The 15,862-nt window shown below is 40.0% G+C and overlaps 1 protein-coding gene and 1 long non-coding RNA gene across 2 annotated transcripts in view; one reads left to right on the plus strand and one right to left on the minus strand.

The window, feature by feature from the left end:
• Positions 1-15,652, minus strand: part of LOC134284183 (uncharacterized) — a 531,430-nt gene extending 515,778 nt beyond the window's left edge. The window contains exon 1 of the long non-coding RNA XR_009995677.1: positions 14,349-15,652. This is a non-coding gene — a long non-coding RNA (uncharacterized LOC134284183). The remainder of the gene's footprint in view (positions 1-14,348) is intronic.
• On the plus strand, positions 7,134-8,228 carry LOC109413647 (uncharacterized). The gene is made up of 3 exons (XM_062859305.1): positions 7,134-7,367; positions 7,447-7,577; positions 7,647-8,228. The coding sequence occupies exons 1-3, from the start codon at positions 7,262-7,264 to the stop codon at positions 8,100-8,102; spliced, it is 693 nt and encodes a 230-aa protein (XP_062715289.1). The 5' UTR covers positions 7,134-7,261; the 3' UTR covers positions 8,103-8,228.
• Positions 15,653-15,862: the final 210 nt, after the last annotated feature.

Raw genomic sequence — 15,862 nt, forward strand, 5'->3', positions numbered from 1 at the left:
TTTCTGGCTACGTGGTGAAGCTGTATGGAAGTACTGTTGGTTGGATTACGAGAAAGCAACAGACCGTATCATTGTCGTCTACGGAAGCGGAACTAGCGGCATTGTGCACTGCTGCGTGCCACACGTTGTGGATGGTGCGCATACTGGAAGATCTTGGAATGCGGTTGGACGGTGGTGTTCCAATATACGAGGACAACCAGTCAACGATTAGAATTGCTGAGGATGGCCGTGACTACAAGAGGCTGAAGCATGTGGATACCAAGTTCCACTTTCTTCGAGAGTTGGTGCAGCAAGGCAAGATAGACATCAGGTTTGTGCGTTCTGCAGAGCAACAGGCGGACCTGATGACCAAGGGTCTGCCGGCGGCTGTCTTCAAGGGTCTTCGCTCCAAGTTGGGACTGGAGGTGTGCTGTGCTTGAGCAGGGGTGTTAAGAAGGCAACCACTGCACTCTAATTGCCCCCACTTAGTTCGACCCCACTGCGCAAGGTGCGCCCATGAACATATTGACATTTGGCATTTCCTGTTTATCATAACACAAACAAAGTAAAGTGAATACACGTTTTTATTAGTTCTCTCGTTTATTAAACCGCGTTTATCATTATTTCTGCCTCTGGCTCATCCGAAAACCTCTTCAAAAAACACACTGATGGTAACCGTTTTTGCTGTTTTGTTTTGATTCTGCGTTCTGTTTCACCCCGTTCCATGAGAAGAATGACGTTTGAACCATTTTTAGTTTGAACGATGTGCAGATTAGAGGGGGTCAAATTAAAAAGTCTAGATTGAGTTTAAATAAGGGCGAAAGTAACATGAGAGAGTTCTCTTCATCGACTCTCTCTTCTGCAAATTAAAGTGACAAGATGCATATTCAATCAAACTTTTATACACTTAGACGCTAGATTGCGTCGCAACCTAGCGATTTATGACCAAAAAATGCAACCATACTTGCATCTTGTCACTTTAATTTGAAGAAGAGAGAGTCGATGAAGAGAACTCTCTCATGTTAAGGTCCATTTACACTATCTGATTTTTTGGTTCGATTCGAGTAGAATGCTCGACAATTTTGTTGTATGCAATGTTTGGTTCTGTTTACACTGCTTCGACATGCTCATTCGACTAAATGTTTCGACATGTCAAACGAAATAGGATTGTTTGTATTTTTCGTTCGACTGGATACTAAAGACAGATGCATTTCGGGTCGCAAAATCTGTATGTTTTCGGCGCTTTCAAAAATTTTTAATAGTGGAAAAGGATCACAACCAGCTTTCATGGAGTCCAATGAGTCTAACAGCAAGGTATGTAATATTTAGTTACGGCCTATGGGATCATTAGTTAATTTATTGTTTTTTAGTGCGTTTGGTCGAAAGATGCCGTGATGGCACTGATCACGTCATGGTCATCGAAAGAACATTTATACAATACAAAGCATGATTTGTACAAAAACAAGCATGCTAGACAGCATGCGTTGAGCGAAATCTGCGAATCTCTTCAGGCCATAATGCCGGGTATCAATATCGACGATGTGAAAAACAAAATCAACAATCTACGCAGTCAATATTCGCGGGAACTAACAAAGCACCGTACCAGCGCAAGGAGTGGCACAGGCACGGATGAGATGTACGAGTCGTCTGCATATTGGTACCCGCACATGACATTCTTGAAAGACTTTGTTTCAACAAGAAAAGGAAAGTCAAACCTTGACGATTTGGAGGTACCTGAAACACATAAATCATAATGTATAATACTAACATTTATTGATTTCACAGTATCTCCAATCTGATCCAGATGATGGTAATTCCTCTGAAGTGGTTAATGAAGGATCAAACACTGAAACCGAATCTGATGCTAAACAAGCACCGAAACGAAAAAGAGGATCGGACGACACTATGCTTAATCAGGCGGCTGCGGCTTTACAATCAATCGCTGAAGTCTTGAACACAGAAAAGGAGAACCTGATGGATGATGTCCATACGTTTGGCGAGCATATCAAAGCCGAATTGTATGCACTACATCCCAAAGAGAGGGAAGAACTCAAATTTCAGATTAACAAACTCATCTATGAATTTAAAATGGCGAGAACTTAAAATGAAATAAACAACAATATGCAATCACTCTAGAGCATATATGAAAAATGTAGTTTTTGGAATACCTATAACTATACAAAATTCTTTCAGCTATACTTTTGGGATATTTATTACTGACCAAACCTTTGATCCAACTATTTAAATAGTCCCTTGGATCTTGGGGACGACACAAGTGTTCCCCGAAGTTTTCCCAAGCCGAAATATCCCCAAAAAAACCGGTGAAACCCGCAAAACTTTTGCGGGTTTGCTGGTTTTTTCGGCTTTTTTTTAAATAGGCTGACAATGGGTATTATGGCAGATTTGTTCTCTTCGTCATGGGGAAGGGGGGAGGTTTAGTAGGCCGAATTGCCTGAAACTTGGTTGTACAACTCAGCGAGTTCAACAGGTTCCATAAAATCCCCCATGACGAAGAGAACAAAACTGCCGAAATACGAAGTTCCCCTACTTCGACTAGGCAAAACTAGTGTCGTCTCCCCCTTGTTTGGGTTTCAAAAGCGTTTCCATCTTAATTTCCCAAAATAATCGTCCACATGCACAGCGAAAAATAAATGCAACCCGCCCGATGTAACTCATTCGGATGTACTAAATAATCAATGTAATCACGATTACTATGTACGATTACATCCTTTTGAAGTAAAATCTTTTGTTCTTATGTGTACATCGTCCTGTGTATCATGCAACCGACGTATTGATCGGGTCGCAGCAGCTCAGATGTAATATTACACAACAGTTTTTTCTGTGAGGCCATAAAAGGAAATTTTGAAATTCCAGACCACCCCCCCTGGTTAGACTTTCGTCCACACAAAAATGTTTAATCGGACTTTGGCCAGGCCCCCCCTCTCCCCAAAAAGTCTACTTGGTTTATGAACGGCCCCTGATACTCATAGCAAATAATCTTCACTCAAATTTCTGTGAAAATTAATGCAGATTTATTCATGGTAGCAATGATTCTGAAGAAATTTCGGCAAGTAGGAATTCTCAATGATATTGTCGTCGCGGTTGAAACCCGAAGTTTCCCCACACCCGCCAATCGAATTTCCTCAAAATCCATACGTGAAACCTAACGTCGGACGTAGTGCGCTGGACAGCGGACCTGGCCCTCCATCCAGCGCACTGTGCTCGACATACGTCCGACACACGGTTTAAGAGAAACAACGATTTTCGCGTGTCAAAAATTCCGATTTTCAACTGCACGAATTATCTTCAGCATTATTAATATGGACGATTATTTTGGGAAATTATGATAAAAACGTTTGTGATGTCCAAATTGAGCTCCAAAGCACTATTTCAATGGTTGATTCAGAGGTTTAGCCACTCTATCTATTACTCAGTATAGGGAATACATCTAGATATTTTTTTCAGAAACACTTCTAGGATTTCGTCAAGAATACATTGAGGGTAAGTGTACCAGTTATGGTCATAGTGATTCCCTTTGTTGTTAGTTTTGATAACTTTTTTTCGGGTTAACGTCCCGTCCCTACTGTGGTAAAGTCTGCTTCTCATCCACAGTTATGAACTGAGAGCTTCCTCTGCCAAAGACCATTTTTCATGTGATCGACCGGGAATCGAATCCGTCACCCTCAGCATGGTCGCGCTAAATACCCGTGCGCTTACCACATAGGATATAAGGGGCTTAAAAATTGTTATTGTGCCGTGTTTATCGAGCATTTCTGCTGAATATGCCAAAAACCTCGGCCAAAACATAGGGTCTGGGACCGTTTGGGCAGGAGCACCTGTTTTGGGCACTTGTTGCTATAACTATAAGTCAATTTCAAACCGATTGACATGAATTTTTGAACATGGTTAGATACTATGCCCATGAACTAACTTCTGATGAATATCTGATTGTGTCTCAAAAATCTAGTCAATCGGTTTAATATTGACGAAGTTATAGCAGCTAGTGCCCAAAATAGGTGCTCCTGTCCAAAGGGTCCTAGATCCTACTCCATCTGTAGCAGCCATAAATTAAAATGCAACACCTTCACTCTAATACCGTCTAATATGTCCACGGTAGGGAGGAATGAAATCACTTTGTCATCATATTGGTTAGAAATATAAAATTCTCGATCATTAATCATATTATTAGATTTTTTCTTAGAAGTTAAACTTTTTCACAGCGTTCCATTGCCAAGGTAAACATCCAACTGTATTAAAATATTCCATGTAGCGCTGTCGTATTTCAAGACCTGCATCGCACGAACGGTTTACTTTTGATTTTTCCAGTTTTGTGATGAAAGTTTTCTGTCGCCATGACCCGGGTGTTATAGAAATAGTTTGTATGTTCTCATTATCTCCACACTGGCACTATCGAAGCCGACTTCATCGCGAATATAATTATGGAGAGCGCATGCTGCCATAACTACCTGTTCAACCTTGTCAAGTGGTAAATTGATCTCTTTTTGGAAAATTTGAAATTTGTTTGAAAGCAGCCCAAATGCATTTTCAGATACGCGTCGTGCTCTGCTCAAACGATAGTTGAATATTTTCTGTTCTATTGTTGATCGTTGACCAAAAGGTTTCATAATTCTTCTTCCGAGCCTGAATGCGTCATCACCCACCATAACGTAGGGAAGCTTGCCTTCGATTCCAGGAATGGCTTCGTCTTCTGGAAAATCGAATAAGTTCATCTCGATACCCTTGCAAAGAGATGATTCGTGAAAAACTGCTGCATCATTAGCTCTTCCATTTGCTCCAACATAAACATAAATGAAACGATAATTAGCGTCCACCAAAGCTAATAATATAACACTATGAAAGCACTTATAATTATAAAAATAAGATCCATATTCCTTTTTGGCCTCAATAGCAAAGTGCTTTCCATCTAAAATAAAAATAAAGAAAATGTACTGGTATTAAGAATAATATTATGAATTCGGTTGGAAATCGAAAAACTTTTTTTGAGAAAAATATTTTTGCTAATTGTGGATTGTTTACAACATACATCGGAAGTGACGAGTATGATAGTGCATCATTGAACGCATACAGCGCACTACACCCGGTACTGAAAAAAAGTGTCGCTAGTCGAAAAGTGTCGCTAGTCAAAACGTCGCTATTCGGTTTGGTGCTGGCGCCATAATAAAAGCTCAATATATTTTCTTACCCAATGCACCAAGACAAAATGGAAAATTCCATTTTTTGTGAAAATCATTCGCAATTTTCACCCATTCTTCTTTTGTTTGAGGCATCTAAAAATAAAATAATTATATAAGTGAATGTACAACGGTTGTGACAAGAGAACGAAATAAAAAAAAAATACCTTCATGTAATCATCTTTCAGCACGGCGTATATAGCTTCAAGGGTTTCTGGAATAATTTGTGATAGTGCCGGAACGGAAATTCTGAACCCATATGATAGATTATGGTATGTTTCTCCAGTTGCGAGGAACCTTAATGTCACTAATAATCTAGAAGATAAATAAAAGTTGTGTAGGTGAGAGGAGATTATTGTCTCAAGCATTCCATAGATATAAACTTATTATGGTAAAGATTTCTATAGTTTTTTGAGTAAAATTCTCTTTAGGGTTCATTCACAAATTTCATAACGCCATAATTTGTTCGGTCTGTAACACCATGAAGGACACCCACCTACCCCCTCCAGCGTTATGACATTTGTGAACAAGCCCTTACACCATTCTGAACATTCGTAGGTAGATGATCACTTTTTATACACCTTACCTTGTTTCTGCGGGGATAGCTTCCCGCAAAATTGTATCTTGTTTTGCGATGTAGGGACGCACTTTCACCACAAGTTTATCAAAGGATGATACTGACATCCTCACAAAGTTTTGGAATGCTTTCACGTCTTCATACCGTAATTCGTGCAACACAAGATGCGCCAGATCCCTTCCAGTACTTCTCCGCAGCAACCACTGCCTGCTCCACAAACTCCTTCTTTTGCCAGCTTTATATAATGCAATAAATCCAAAAACAGCAGCCGCAGCGACAGCAATTTTTCTAATTTTTCGGAATTTCATTTTGGATGTTTTGTTTTGAATAGTCCATTTTACGAGCCAATTTTATGAATGAATTTTGACAGGAGGTAGCGTCCAATAACCCGTAAAAGTCAATATCATCATCAACATTGTTGTCACTTCGTAAAATGGCTCATTCTGGACTGAGATTTTTGGCAGTTCGTATGTTCAACACGGATGACAAGTGTGAACACCACACAACAAAGAGTTTCGACAATATCAGTCGAAAGCAAATTCGAGCAGATATGTCATAATGACAGCAACCAAAGTCGAACCAAAAAATCAGATAGTGTAAATGGACCTTTACTTTCGCCCTTATTTAAACTCAATCTAGAAGTGTTCAGATTAGATGAGATCAAACCAACGGGGGTAGACGGTATCACATATTTACCGTTTGTATTCTTTGGAACCAAAAAAAAACGCTTGCGAAACGCCTTCACTGAACGAAACCCCCCGCCCAAGATCGACTGAGAGGCGATACGATCACGCCCCTTAACGACATTCGGTCGGAAACCGTATGGTCCACCGACCGAATGATGTCATCCTAAAACCGGATGACAGTGATATGAAAACAGAAAGTCGACCATATGGTCGAGCAACCTTGTTTTTTAGCGATAGATAAAAATAATGTCACCGCTATCTTTCTCAAAAAATGATGTACTTAGTGTGATCAGGATGCCCTCGCGGGCATCCTTTTCAAAAAAGTTGTCATGTCCAAGACATGCGACGCAAAATCGTCAACGACCCGGGTGTCACGATCAAGGAACTTGTTACGCTATCGATGTATAAATTCGGTGCATCTGTGTGGCCTTCGCTCTGCAACTAATATTCATTCACATAGCGTGCGTCGACTCATACGCGAATAAGATGATCGTCATCCGCTTTTTAGGATGATTGCCGTATGACTGATTCGTCATTCGAAAACACGATTTTGCTAATTTGGACTGGATGGTCGGACAAATCAGTCGATTTCGGGATGGGGTTTTCGTTCAGTGTTGGTATGGCAACACTGGTAGCCGTTTGTCATCTTTAGGTTTGACATATCAAACCCACTGGGGCTTTTATTGTTGATTTTACCAAGACAAAACCGTGGAAATATATAAAATTTAATTATTATTAATATTTAATATTTATTTTACTGAAAAAGTGTCCGATTATTATATATTATCGCGTGTGTTTCAATACTAGAACCAGATTTTCTTCAAAGAATGCCGAAAAAGGGCCATCGTAAAAATTCCAAGAAAATGAAGCAACAGAGCCAGGAGACCGCAGTGCGTTCCGCCGAAAAGAAGCAGCTCAAGGAGATGCTGGAGGGTACGTTTAGTAGTTGATTATTTTCCATATAAAAACCCGTAAGCTTACTAATTACTAATGACTTCCTGTTGAATTACAGAACGAGATCTGTTCCGTCCGGGGATGAAAATCCAAGAAATGCGAGAGCTGTGCTCGGTAATTGAACAGTCAATGTTGGACCATGAAGTACATCAGAGAATCAACCAGTACAATGGAACCTATTTAGATGAGGTAAGGACAAGGATCAAGACACTGAAAAATTCTGATGAGTGAAGCATAAATAATTTCTTGCTTCCTCAGGATTCACTCAATCCGATTCTGCGTGACTTCTCCCTTCTGGATAATCCAGCGTCATCGACCAAGGTCAACGTTATCAGCGATCCGTCCATCCCGCCGACGGATGCATCTCCGCCACCGAAGAAGTTCTTCGGACGTGGTCAATCGCCCGGATTGGTACCGGAATTTTCCCCGCTGACATCACCCGCGCCAGCGAGGGAAATTGGCACCGCAAAGCCGTCCTACGATGCACCGGACAGCGACAGCGATGGGGAATTCTATTCGGTGGAATTTCCAGGCCGATGCTGCCTCGTAAAGCATGTGGTGACAGTCGAAATTCATCCGGAACCACACGGCCGTGGGGGAGATGAAGACGATGGAGAGTGTCAAGCTGACTCGTCGTCGCAAGGAATAAGGTCCCCGCGGAAGCAAGTAAAATTGCCGTCGAATGCGTGGGACGCCATTAACGAAGTCGACTGAATCATACCCGAAATTGCGTCGTTATTGTTTTTGGTAATCGTAATCGAAAGAGTTTTAGACAACGAGCCAGGTGTTATCAGTCATTTGGCTGCATTGAATTCGAATTTATTATATGTAACTCAAGTACTCACTGGTTTGCATTTTTTACGTACAGTTAGGCTGACACTTCGGGCTGTTCGAGCCCGTATGAAGTTGATCATCAATATTAACTTCTTTAAAAGATCAGCATAGATACCTGTGTAGAATCGATAGCGATGGTCTCAATTGACTAAGAATAACACTACGGACCGCCTGTTCCGGTGGTAAGAGTCCACCAACAGGTGACCTCTAATTGATGCGGCTTTATGCTTACCGTGCCTAGGAATGAATGGCTAGGGGGGGGTCTAATAAAAACCTAACCGCAAACGGCGCCTGTGGAGTACCAGGGCGCCCTCCCACAGTATGTTGCCCTTACTGCGCTAACCGGAGCAATGGTGCAGTAGACCTTGTGTTTCTCCGAGACAATCAGCTGCCCTTCTTTAGTCTCACTTGAGGCTAAATAAGGGCGGGATTATGAAGATTTTGTTAATTAGTTTAAATTTTCACCTACATGGTTTCGCATTTTGCGATTTACACAGTGTATTCTGTGCTTCCTCGCCTTTGGCGTTTTCCAATCGATACCGATCTGGTTTTGTTGCTGCTGTTCTTTGTTGTGCTGTTATTGCGAAGAGTTTAATCTTACCTAGTTTGGGTAGTGGCTACGGTTAGCTCTGATCAATCTTTAGCACAAAAGAACGGCAACAATCAATCTTTGCAGACTTATGCAAAAATGTACAGCCCAAGTGGCCTTGGTCCAAGAACCTTACTTTCGTAAGGGAAATTTCTATCTAGGAAACCTTGTGAACCCGGTGTTTGCTACTTTCAGTAAACATGAAATGGCAAACTCGCGTGTAATGCCTCGAGCCTGTGTACTTGTCAACAACGCAATAGTTGCTACACTCTTGGCTACACTCATCTCTGAACTAACCACCAGAGGTGCATGTGCTATCACAATTGATGAATCTATTGGAAACCTCAACAGGAAATACGTCTATTGTTCGGTTTATTTATTTACCGCATGATGAACCATCCCCTACCGTTAAACGGATGCTTTCAAATAGGTCATCGCATACTGTATTTCAAAATGCCTTCCGCTAATTGTTGGCTGTGATGCTAATGCTCACCATATCATCTGGGGCAGCTCAGACATTAACTTTAAGGACAAACTTCTTAACATCCCGCTTTAACAGTGCATCAAAACTTCAAACGCACAAATCTCAAGAAGCAAGCTTCACACAACAAAGTATTCTATTATTCTGTTCTTGCTCACTTGTAATAAGTCTAAAATAAGAAGATCAGGTGCGCTGGTTTTGTTTACGAAGAGATTTGTGCCCTCGAAATCGTGAGTAGGTGCCAAAGTCGGCCATTGTAGCGGCCATGTTGGGATTCTAACAAGTCTGTCCTTAAAGGGTCCAGTTTGATGGAGTACTTAAGTAGTACAGATCTTGCATTACTTAACATAGGCAACCGCCCATCTTTCATGGTATGTATCTGCTAGAGAGGAAGTGTTAGATATAACGCGAATTAGTGACGAGCTGACCAATTGGCATGTGTCAGATGAAGAATCTTTATCTGACCATCGCTACATCTTTTTTGAACATTTAAATGTAACTTCGCAAACATTGCGTGCGTTTCAGGAATCCCCGGTCAACAAACTGGGATCTTTTTACTGATTTGGTTGCGGCAAAATTTCATGGTTACTCACCATCCATTGACACTCCAAGGGATTCAGATGATTCCGTTGATACTACAACGACCTTCATCATGGAAGCTTTTGAAGAAGCATGCCGTCTACGGTCTGTGAAGATCACAAGAGGAACCCCTTGGTGGAACTCTGATCTGGCGAAGCTCAGGAAACAATGTAGAAAGAGTTGGAACAGACGACGTTCGGCTAGCTCGGAAGCTTTCAGGTCGGCTCGTAAGGCCTACAAGAAAGCTGCTCCGATCCGGTTGGAAAAACCTTTGTACAAATGTTTCCAGCTTGAGCGAAGTCAGTCGGTTGAACATAAAATCCTTGCAAAATCTAAGGATTTTCGTGTGAACGATCTCCGCACACACTTCCCCGGATGTTTGGATATTACATCTCCGGATGAACATGATGTCTTTTCTTGTAGTTATGATTCTCTGGCCTCGGCTCGGAGTATCATAACTATAGAATCGACTGAGTGGGCACTAAATAGCTTTGCTCCTTTCAAATCACCTGAAGCAGATTTGATATATCCTATCCTGCTTCAGAAGGGGTTTGATCATTTCGTTTTGAAAACTATTTTGCAGTTTTGCTACAGGGAATATTCCCAAATCCTGGCGGTATATTACTGTAAAGTTTATTCCAAAAGTGAGCCGTGCGTCGTATGAAGAAGCAAAGAGTTTCAGACCTATCAGTTTGACCTCTTTTCTTCTGAAATGCTTAGAACGCATTGCGGATCATCACATCCGTGATGTTCATCTGGCCAACGCGCCTCTTCATGTGAAAAGTTCACTGTGACTCTTTTACACAAGATTGTTCACGATATCGAGAAGACATTCGCTCAAAAGCAATCCTGCTTGGGTGTTTTCTTAGATATCGAGGGTGCCTTTGACAACGTGCCTTTCGATGCCATATTGGATCACATATCTCCAATGATTTCAAATTGAGTGTTTGTGGATTCCCCCAAGGGGGAGCCTAGTCACCGCCTTTGTGGAATCTCGTAGCAGATACGCTATAGGAGGCAATCAGTGAAGTACTAGATTGAAAGTAGTGAGCTGGATTTTTGTATGGTGAGATGATCAATTCTCCGTTTCTGCAAAGAAATGCTGCAAACAGCGTGGGTTATATGATTTCTTGCCTAATTTGATGCTGTTTGAGCAAAACTTTGGGTAACTGCCCAACAAACATTTTTGCTGTACAAGAGTGGAACAAACAACTCTTAAGCATACTTTAGCTTAAAAAACTGTTATTCAGCTAGTTTTGTTACATGGGTGTGTTGTTGAAGTTGCAAGAAATAAATAATACAACAACACAGTTACCCAAAGTTTTGCTCAAACAGCATCAAATTAGGCAAGAAATATAACCCACGCTGTTTGCAGCATTTCTTTGCAGAAACGGAGAATTGATCATCTCACCATACAAAAATCCAGCTCACTACTTTCAATCTAGTACTTCACTGATTGCTTCCTATTGAGACAATTCAATAATAGCGAACTATCTAACATTGTTAGTTGGTATGTGCATCAGCACCCTTTTCGACCTGATGCAAAGCGCTCTTCAGGTAGTTGAGGGTTGGTGTCGCCAATATGAGCTTTCGGTTAATCCGAGTAAAACATCTATTGTTCTTTTTATGGAAAGGCGAAACCGTAATGGCGTTCGACCTTTGCATCTCTTTGACTTTGAAATCGATGTGACTGAACAGGTAAAGTATGTTGGAGTTATTCTTGATTCCAAGCTTTCCTCAAGGCCTCACATTGAGTTCAGAATCAACAAAAGCTTGTATGGCCTTCGGGCAATGCCGGCGAACCTTTGGTACAACTTGGGGTCTACAACCTAAGTAGGGTAAACGCTCCCTTAGTGATGGTAGTGGCAATTTAGCACGTTTTTGACCGAAAAGCTCGCAAATAACATTTTTAATAGATACATACATACATACATACATAATTAATGACATTAATTCAGTTTCGTGTTCAGGAAATATCGAAAAACCTATTTTAAAAAAATATTTTCCTTACATTTTTTACTCCCTTGCACCTATAGTGGTGGTAGTGTTCCTATAGTGGTGGGTCCCATAAGAATTCAATGGGATGCGCCACTATAGGAACCAATGTTAAATTTTACCACCACAATAGGAACCATGTACCTATAGTTGGTGCAAGTGAATTATTAGTTAAAACTGAAATAAACGATTGTTTTTACATTTTTTCTAGCAAATTTAAATGAAAAACTACCGATTAGCGTTTTTAGACTTTTTATTGTATGGTAATATCAATTTTGTTTAATTATTTTACTACAAGGAGCTACTAATAGCACCACTATTGGTACATTTACCCTATATCAAGTGGATTTACACAACTATTGTTCGCCCAATATTGGCCTATGGATATCTTGTGTGGTAGCAAAAGGGCGAAGTGAGAACGATCCAATCAAAGTTAGGCCATCTCCAAAGAGTGTGCTTAATGGCCATTGCTGGAGCGTTCTCTTCAACAGGGTCTCTACTACCTGAAAAAACCTGGAAAACCGGGAATCCTCAGGGAATTTTATTTAACAGGGAAAAACCTGGGATACTCAGGGAATATCGTGAAAACTCAGGGAAATTTTGGACCAATAAAAAACAATAAAACATTGGGTCGCATGAATAAAAAGCAGCGAATTTTATTACCTACCCTAATGAAATATGAAATACCCTTTGAAAATCCTTATTTTGTGCGATGTTACTATTATAATATTTGACCAGATCCAAGATGCAGCAATCTATTCAGCAATTTTTAGCTTAATTCAAGACTTTCGATACAAAATATGATGAATATTACATTGTAAGACTGCGGAGAAGATACAGCAGTAATCGATTATGCCTATATTATTACGTTTCATAGGGAAATTAAAGGGTGTCCTTCTTGCCCCGGGGTCCCCTACTTGTAGATCTACTTAAAAATGGAGTTCACAGAGTTTACTACATCATGGGTCTGAATAAAAAAGTTTTCGATTATTTAGGGTTAGTGTATCCATCTAAAAAATCGGCTACAACGGAAATTCTGTCAGCGTTTCTTTCTGGAATTTCTTTGGAAATATCTCTTGGTATTCCTCCCAGAGTTTTTCTTACAGGTTTTCTACCGTATTTTTTTCACGCCATTTGTCTGCGTATTCCTTTTTGAATTCCTCCGGAAATTCTTCCGGATTCCTACCAGCATTTTCCCTAGATTCAAACATTTCTTTCTGGATTCTTCCATGAGAATCTTCCGGAAGTCCGATTGATTTCTTCTGGAATTTTTACGAAGATCAGACAAAATTTCTCTAGATTTTCCTAGTATTGATCTCGTGGGTTCTACCAGGATTCATCCCGAGATCTCCACAACAGTTTCTCTCAGGATATACCGCAGATATTATTGCGGAATTTCTGTTAGAGTTTCTCTCGGAATTCCTCTTGAAGGAGTTATTCCTGGGATTTCTACTAAAGGTCCTCCAACGGTTTAAGAAGTTTTTCACTAATTTTCTGCGGGAACTCCTTCCGGGATTTCTTCCGAAGTCTTTCCTGTGATTTCTTCAAGAAATTTCCGATAGCTTTCTTCTCCTTGGATTTCTGGTATTCTTAGGGATGAATTCTAGTTTGAATGTCATTGTGATGGATGTTTAGAGATTTGGCTCTTAGGGATGAAGTATGCGTCGCAGAACCCGGAGTTTTGATCAATTCTAAATCCATGCAATGCGACATTCCGTAACACTAGAACCCGGAATACAGGTCCGAGACCAATTCATTGAATGTCTCAAAGGAAATGAAACCATGTCCACAGAAGAGGTTGGCAAATATTGAAATTGAAGAGGTCTAGTCAAGATACTTTTATTTCAATAACACCTTTCTGGACTGGAAATTTCCTTGACTTCCTTGGGCATAGAGTATCTTCGTGCCTGCCACACGATATACACATGCAAAATGGTCATTGGCAGAGAAAGCTCTCAGTTAATAACTGTGGAAGTGCTCATAGAACACTAAGCTGAGAAGCAGGCTTTGTCCCAGTGAGGACGTTACGCCAAGAAGAGGAGGACCTTTCTGGACCGATGGTATAAGTACGCCTGGCAAGATACCTAGAATTGTGAAAACTGGCAATTTTGCAGGGTGATTTTCATAATGGAAAGGTTGAGCAGAGAGTAGGAAGCTTCTGGCAAGACACCGAGAGTTATGGAACCTCGATTGGTGTCCATAATGGAAGGTTGAGCGGAAGCTATAGAAATCCAAGATAATGTTTCTACTCCATGCAAGACACCAACGCTGGTTGAGCAAAGGGAGAGGAAATTTGAGGAAATCTGAGCAAGATACCGAGAATTATGGATCCTGGCAAATATGCAGGATGTACCATCAGGGTACCAGATTCCGCTCATCTAAGGCCAGTTTCAGAGAAAAACATCATCTGTTGAATGACTGTTAAGCCAATTTGTAATGTTTTTCCATTTTATGTTAGTTCAATCTAAGTACAAACAGATACAAATCAAGACTTATGTAAAACTTTTCATAAAAGTATGATTTTATTACATTTGGTGTGAGACCAAAGTGGTCCTAATTCCGCTCACGAACAAATTTATGCCATCTTTTAAATAGACTTTTGCGGAAAAGTGCATTATTTTTGCAACTCTATGTTTTTACAATTATTTTTTCCTGTTCCGTAGGAGTGTATAATAGGGGTTAAACAAACTGTGTACTAAAATCGGCAGATTTTACGATTTTGATGTATTTTCTTGCGTGAGCGGTTATTGGAACACATAAAATTAGCTACAGATTTTTTGGGCCCAATAGCCGCTCAAAAAAATTCATTGTTTTGTTTTTAAAATTTATGTTATCCGGTAAATATTTCATAAAATGGCTTTGCTCTCGTCTAATTGATATTGTCCAAGAATATCAGCACCGAAAAGAGTGTATTTAGGCGTGTAAACTTGATTTTTGCAACAGTGAGCGGCTATTGGGTCATGAGCGGCTACTGGTACACTGACGGTAGTCCATAATGGAAGGTTGAGCGGAGATTGAACATTCCAAGACAATAGTTCTGCTTAAAGCAAGATACCACGGTTATGGATCTCGGCAAGAATGCATGAATGCATAACACAAGGTTGAGCTAAAACAGACATTTGAGGAAAATGTTTGCAAGACACCAGGGGAAACTACCGTGTGGTGCCCTAATTTCGTGCGGGCCCAAACTTCGTTAACTTCTGACATCTGAGAGCATTATTATCTAATTAACAGCGGAATCATCCAAAATTTGTTTTAACCTCAAAACTGCATTTAATCTCAATACAATTCACAAAAAAAGATATGAAAAATTTGATTTATGTCAAAGATTGAAAAATAAATTGCAAATGTATTCAAATAGCATATGCCATATTCAGAGATACGAGAAAATCAACACTCACGGAAGTGAACAAATATTTCGATCTCTATCAAAGGTAAATATTCCAATTTATGTATGATTATTTCAATTCAATATGTTTTATTGTAATACGCAATAATATTACTTAAAAATGTAATTTTCTTATTTTGTTTCAACATTTTTGTTGTTGGCGAAATTAGGAACCCACAATTTGTATGGGTCCCTAATTTCGTGCACTCTTTTTCATAACTTTGTTTTAGAGGTTCATGTGGACACAAATGGCTACAAATCCATCGCATGATTCGGTTATTAATAATAGTTCTAATAACTATTTTAATTGGTTTAAAATTAGCTAGGGACTGCTCATACACTACGTAGAAAAAAAATAAACAAATTTATTAATGTGGGAATACTTAGTAAGCTCGGGATGATTTTATTTACCAAAACATTGGGAGTAGTAGCTCACAGCCGCTAGTTTTATTCAAGCAAATTATTGACGTAAGTTTTATTGCCAGAACACAAATTTGGAAGACGACACTTTACTAGAACTAACCTCCCGAGGAATTCCTATTAATTACCTATTAATGGCACATAATAGAAAGGTAAAAAGCTACAATTAAAAAAAAAGAATTAATTCA

This window comes from Aedes albopictus, chromosome 3, assembly GCF_035046485.1.
Source record: "Aedes albopictus strain Foshan chromosome 3, AalbF5, whole genome shotgun sequence".
In the NCBI taxonomy this organism is placed as follows: domain Eukaryota; kingdom Metazoa; phylum Arthropoda; class Insecta; order Diptera; family Culicidae; genus Aedes; species Aedes albopictus.

Bases quoted from the DNA above. Each gene is read 5' to 3' on its own strand.
- LOC109413647 (XM_062859305.1), top strand. From the start codon at position 7,262: ATGCCGAAAAAGGGCCATCGTAAAAATTCCAAGAAAATGAAGCAACAG. The intron at 7,368-7,446 runs GTACGTTTAGTA...GTTGAATTACAG, and splicing joins GCTCAAGGAGATGCTGGAGG to AACGAGATCTGTTCCGTCCG. The intron at 7,578-7,646 runs GTAAGGACAAGG...TTGCTTCCTCAG, and splicing joins ATGGAACCTATTTAGATGAG to GATTCACTCAATCCGATTCT.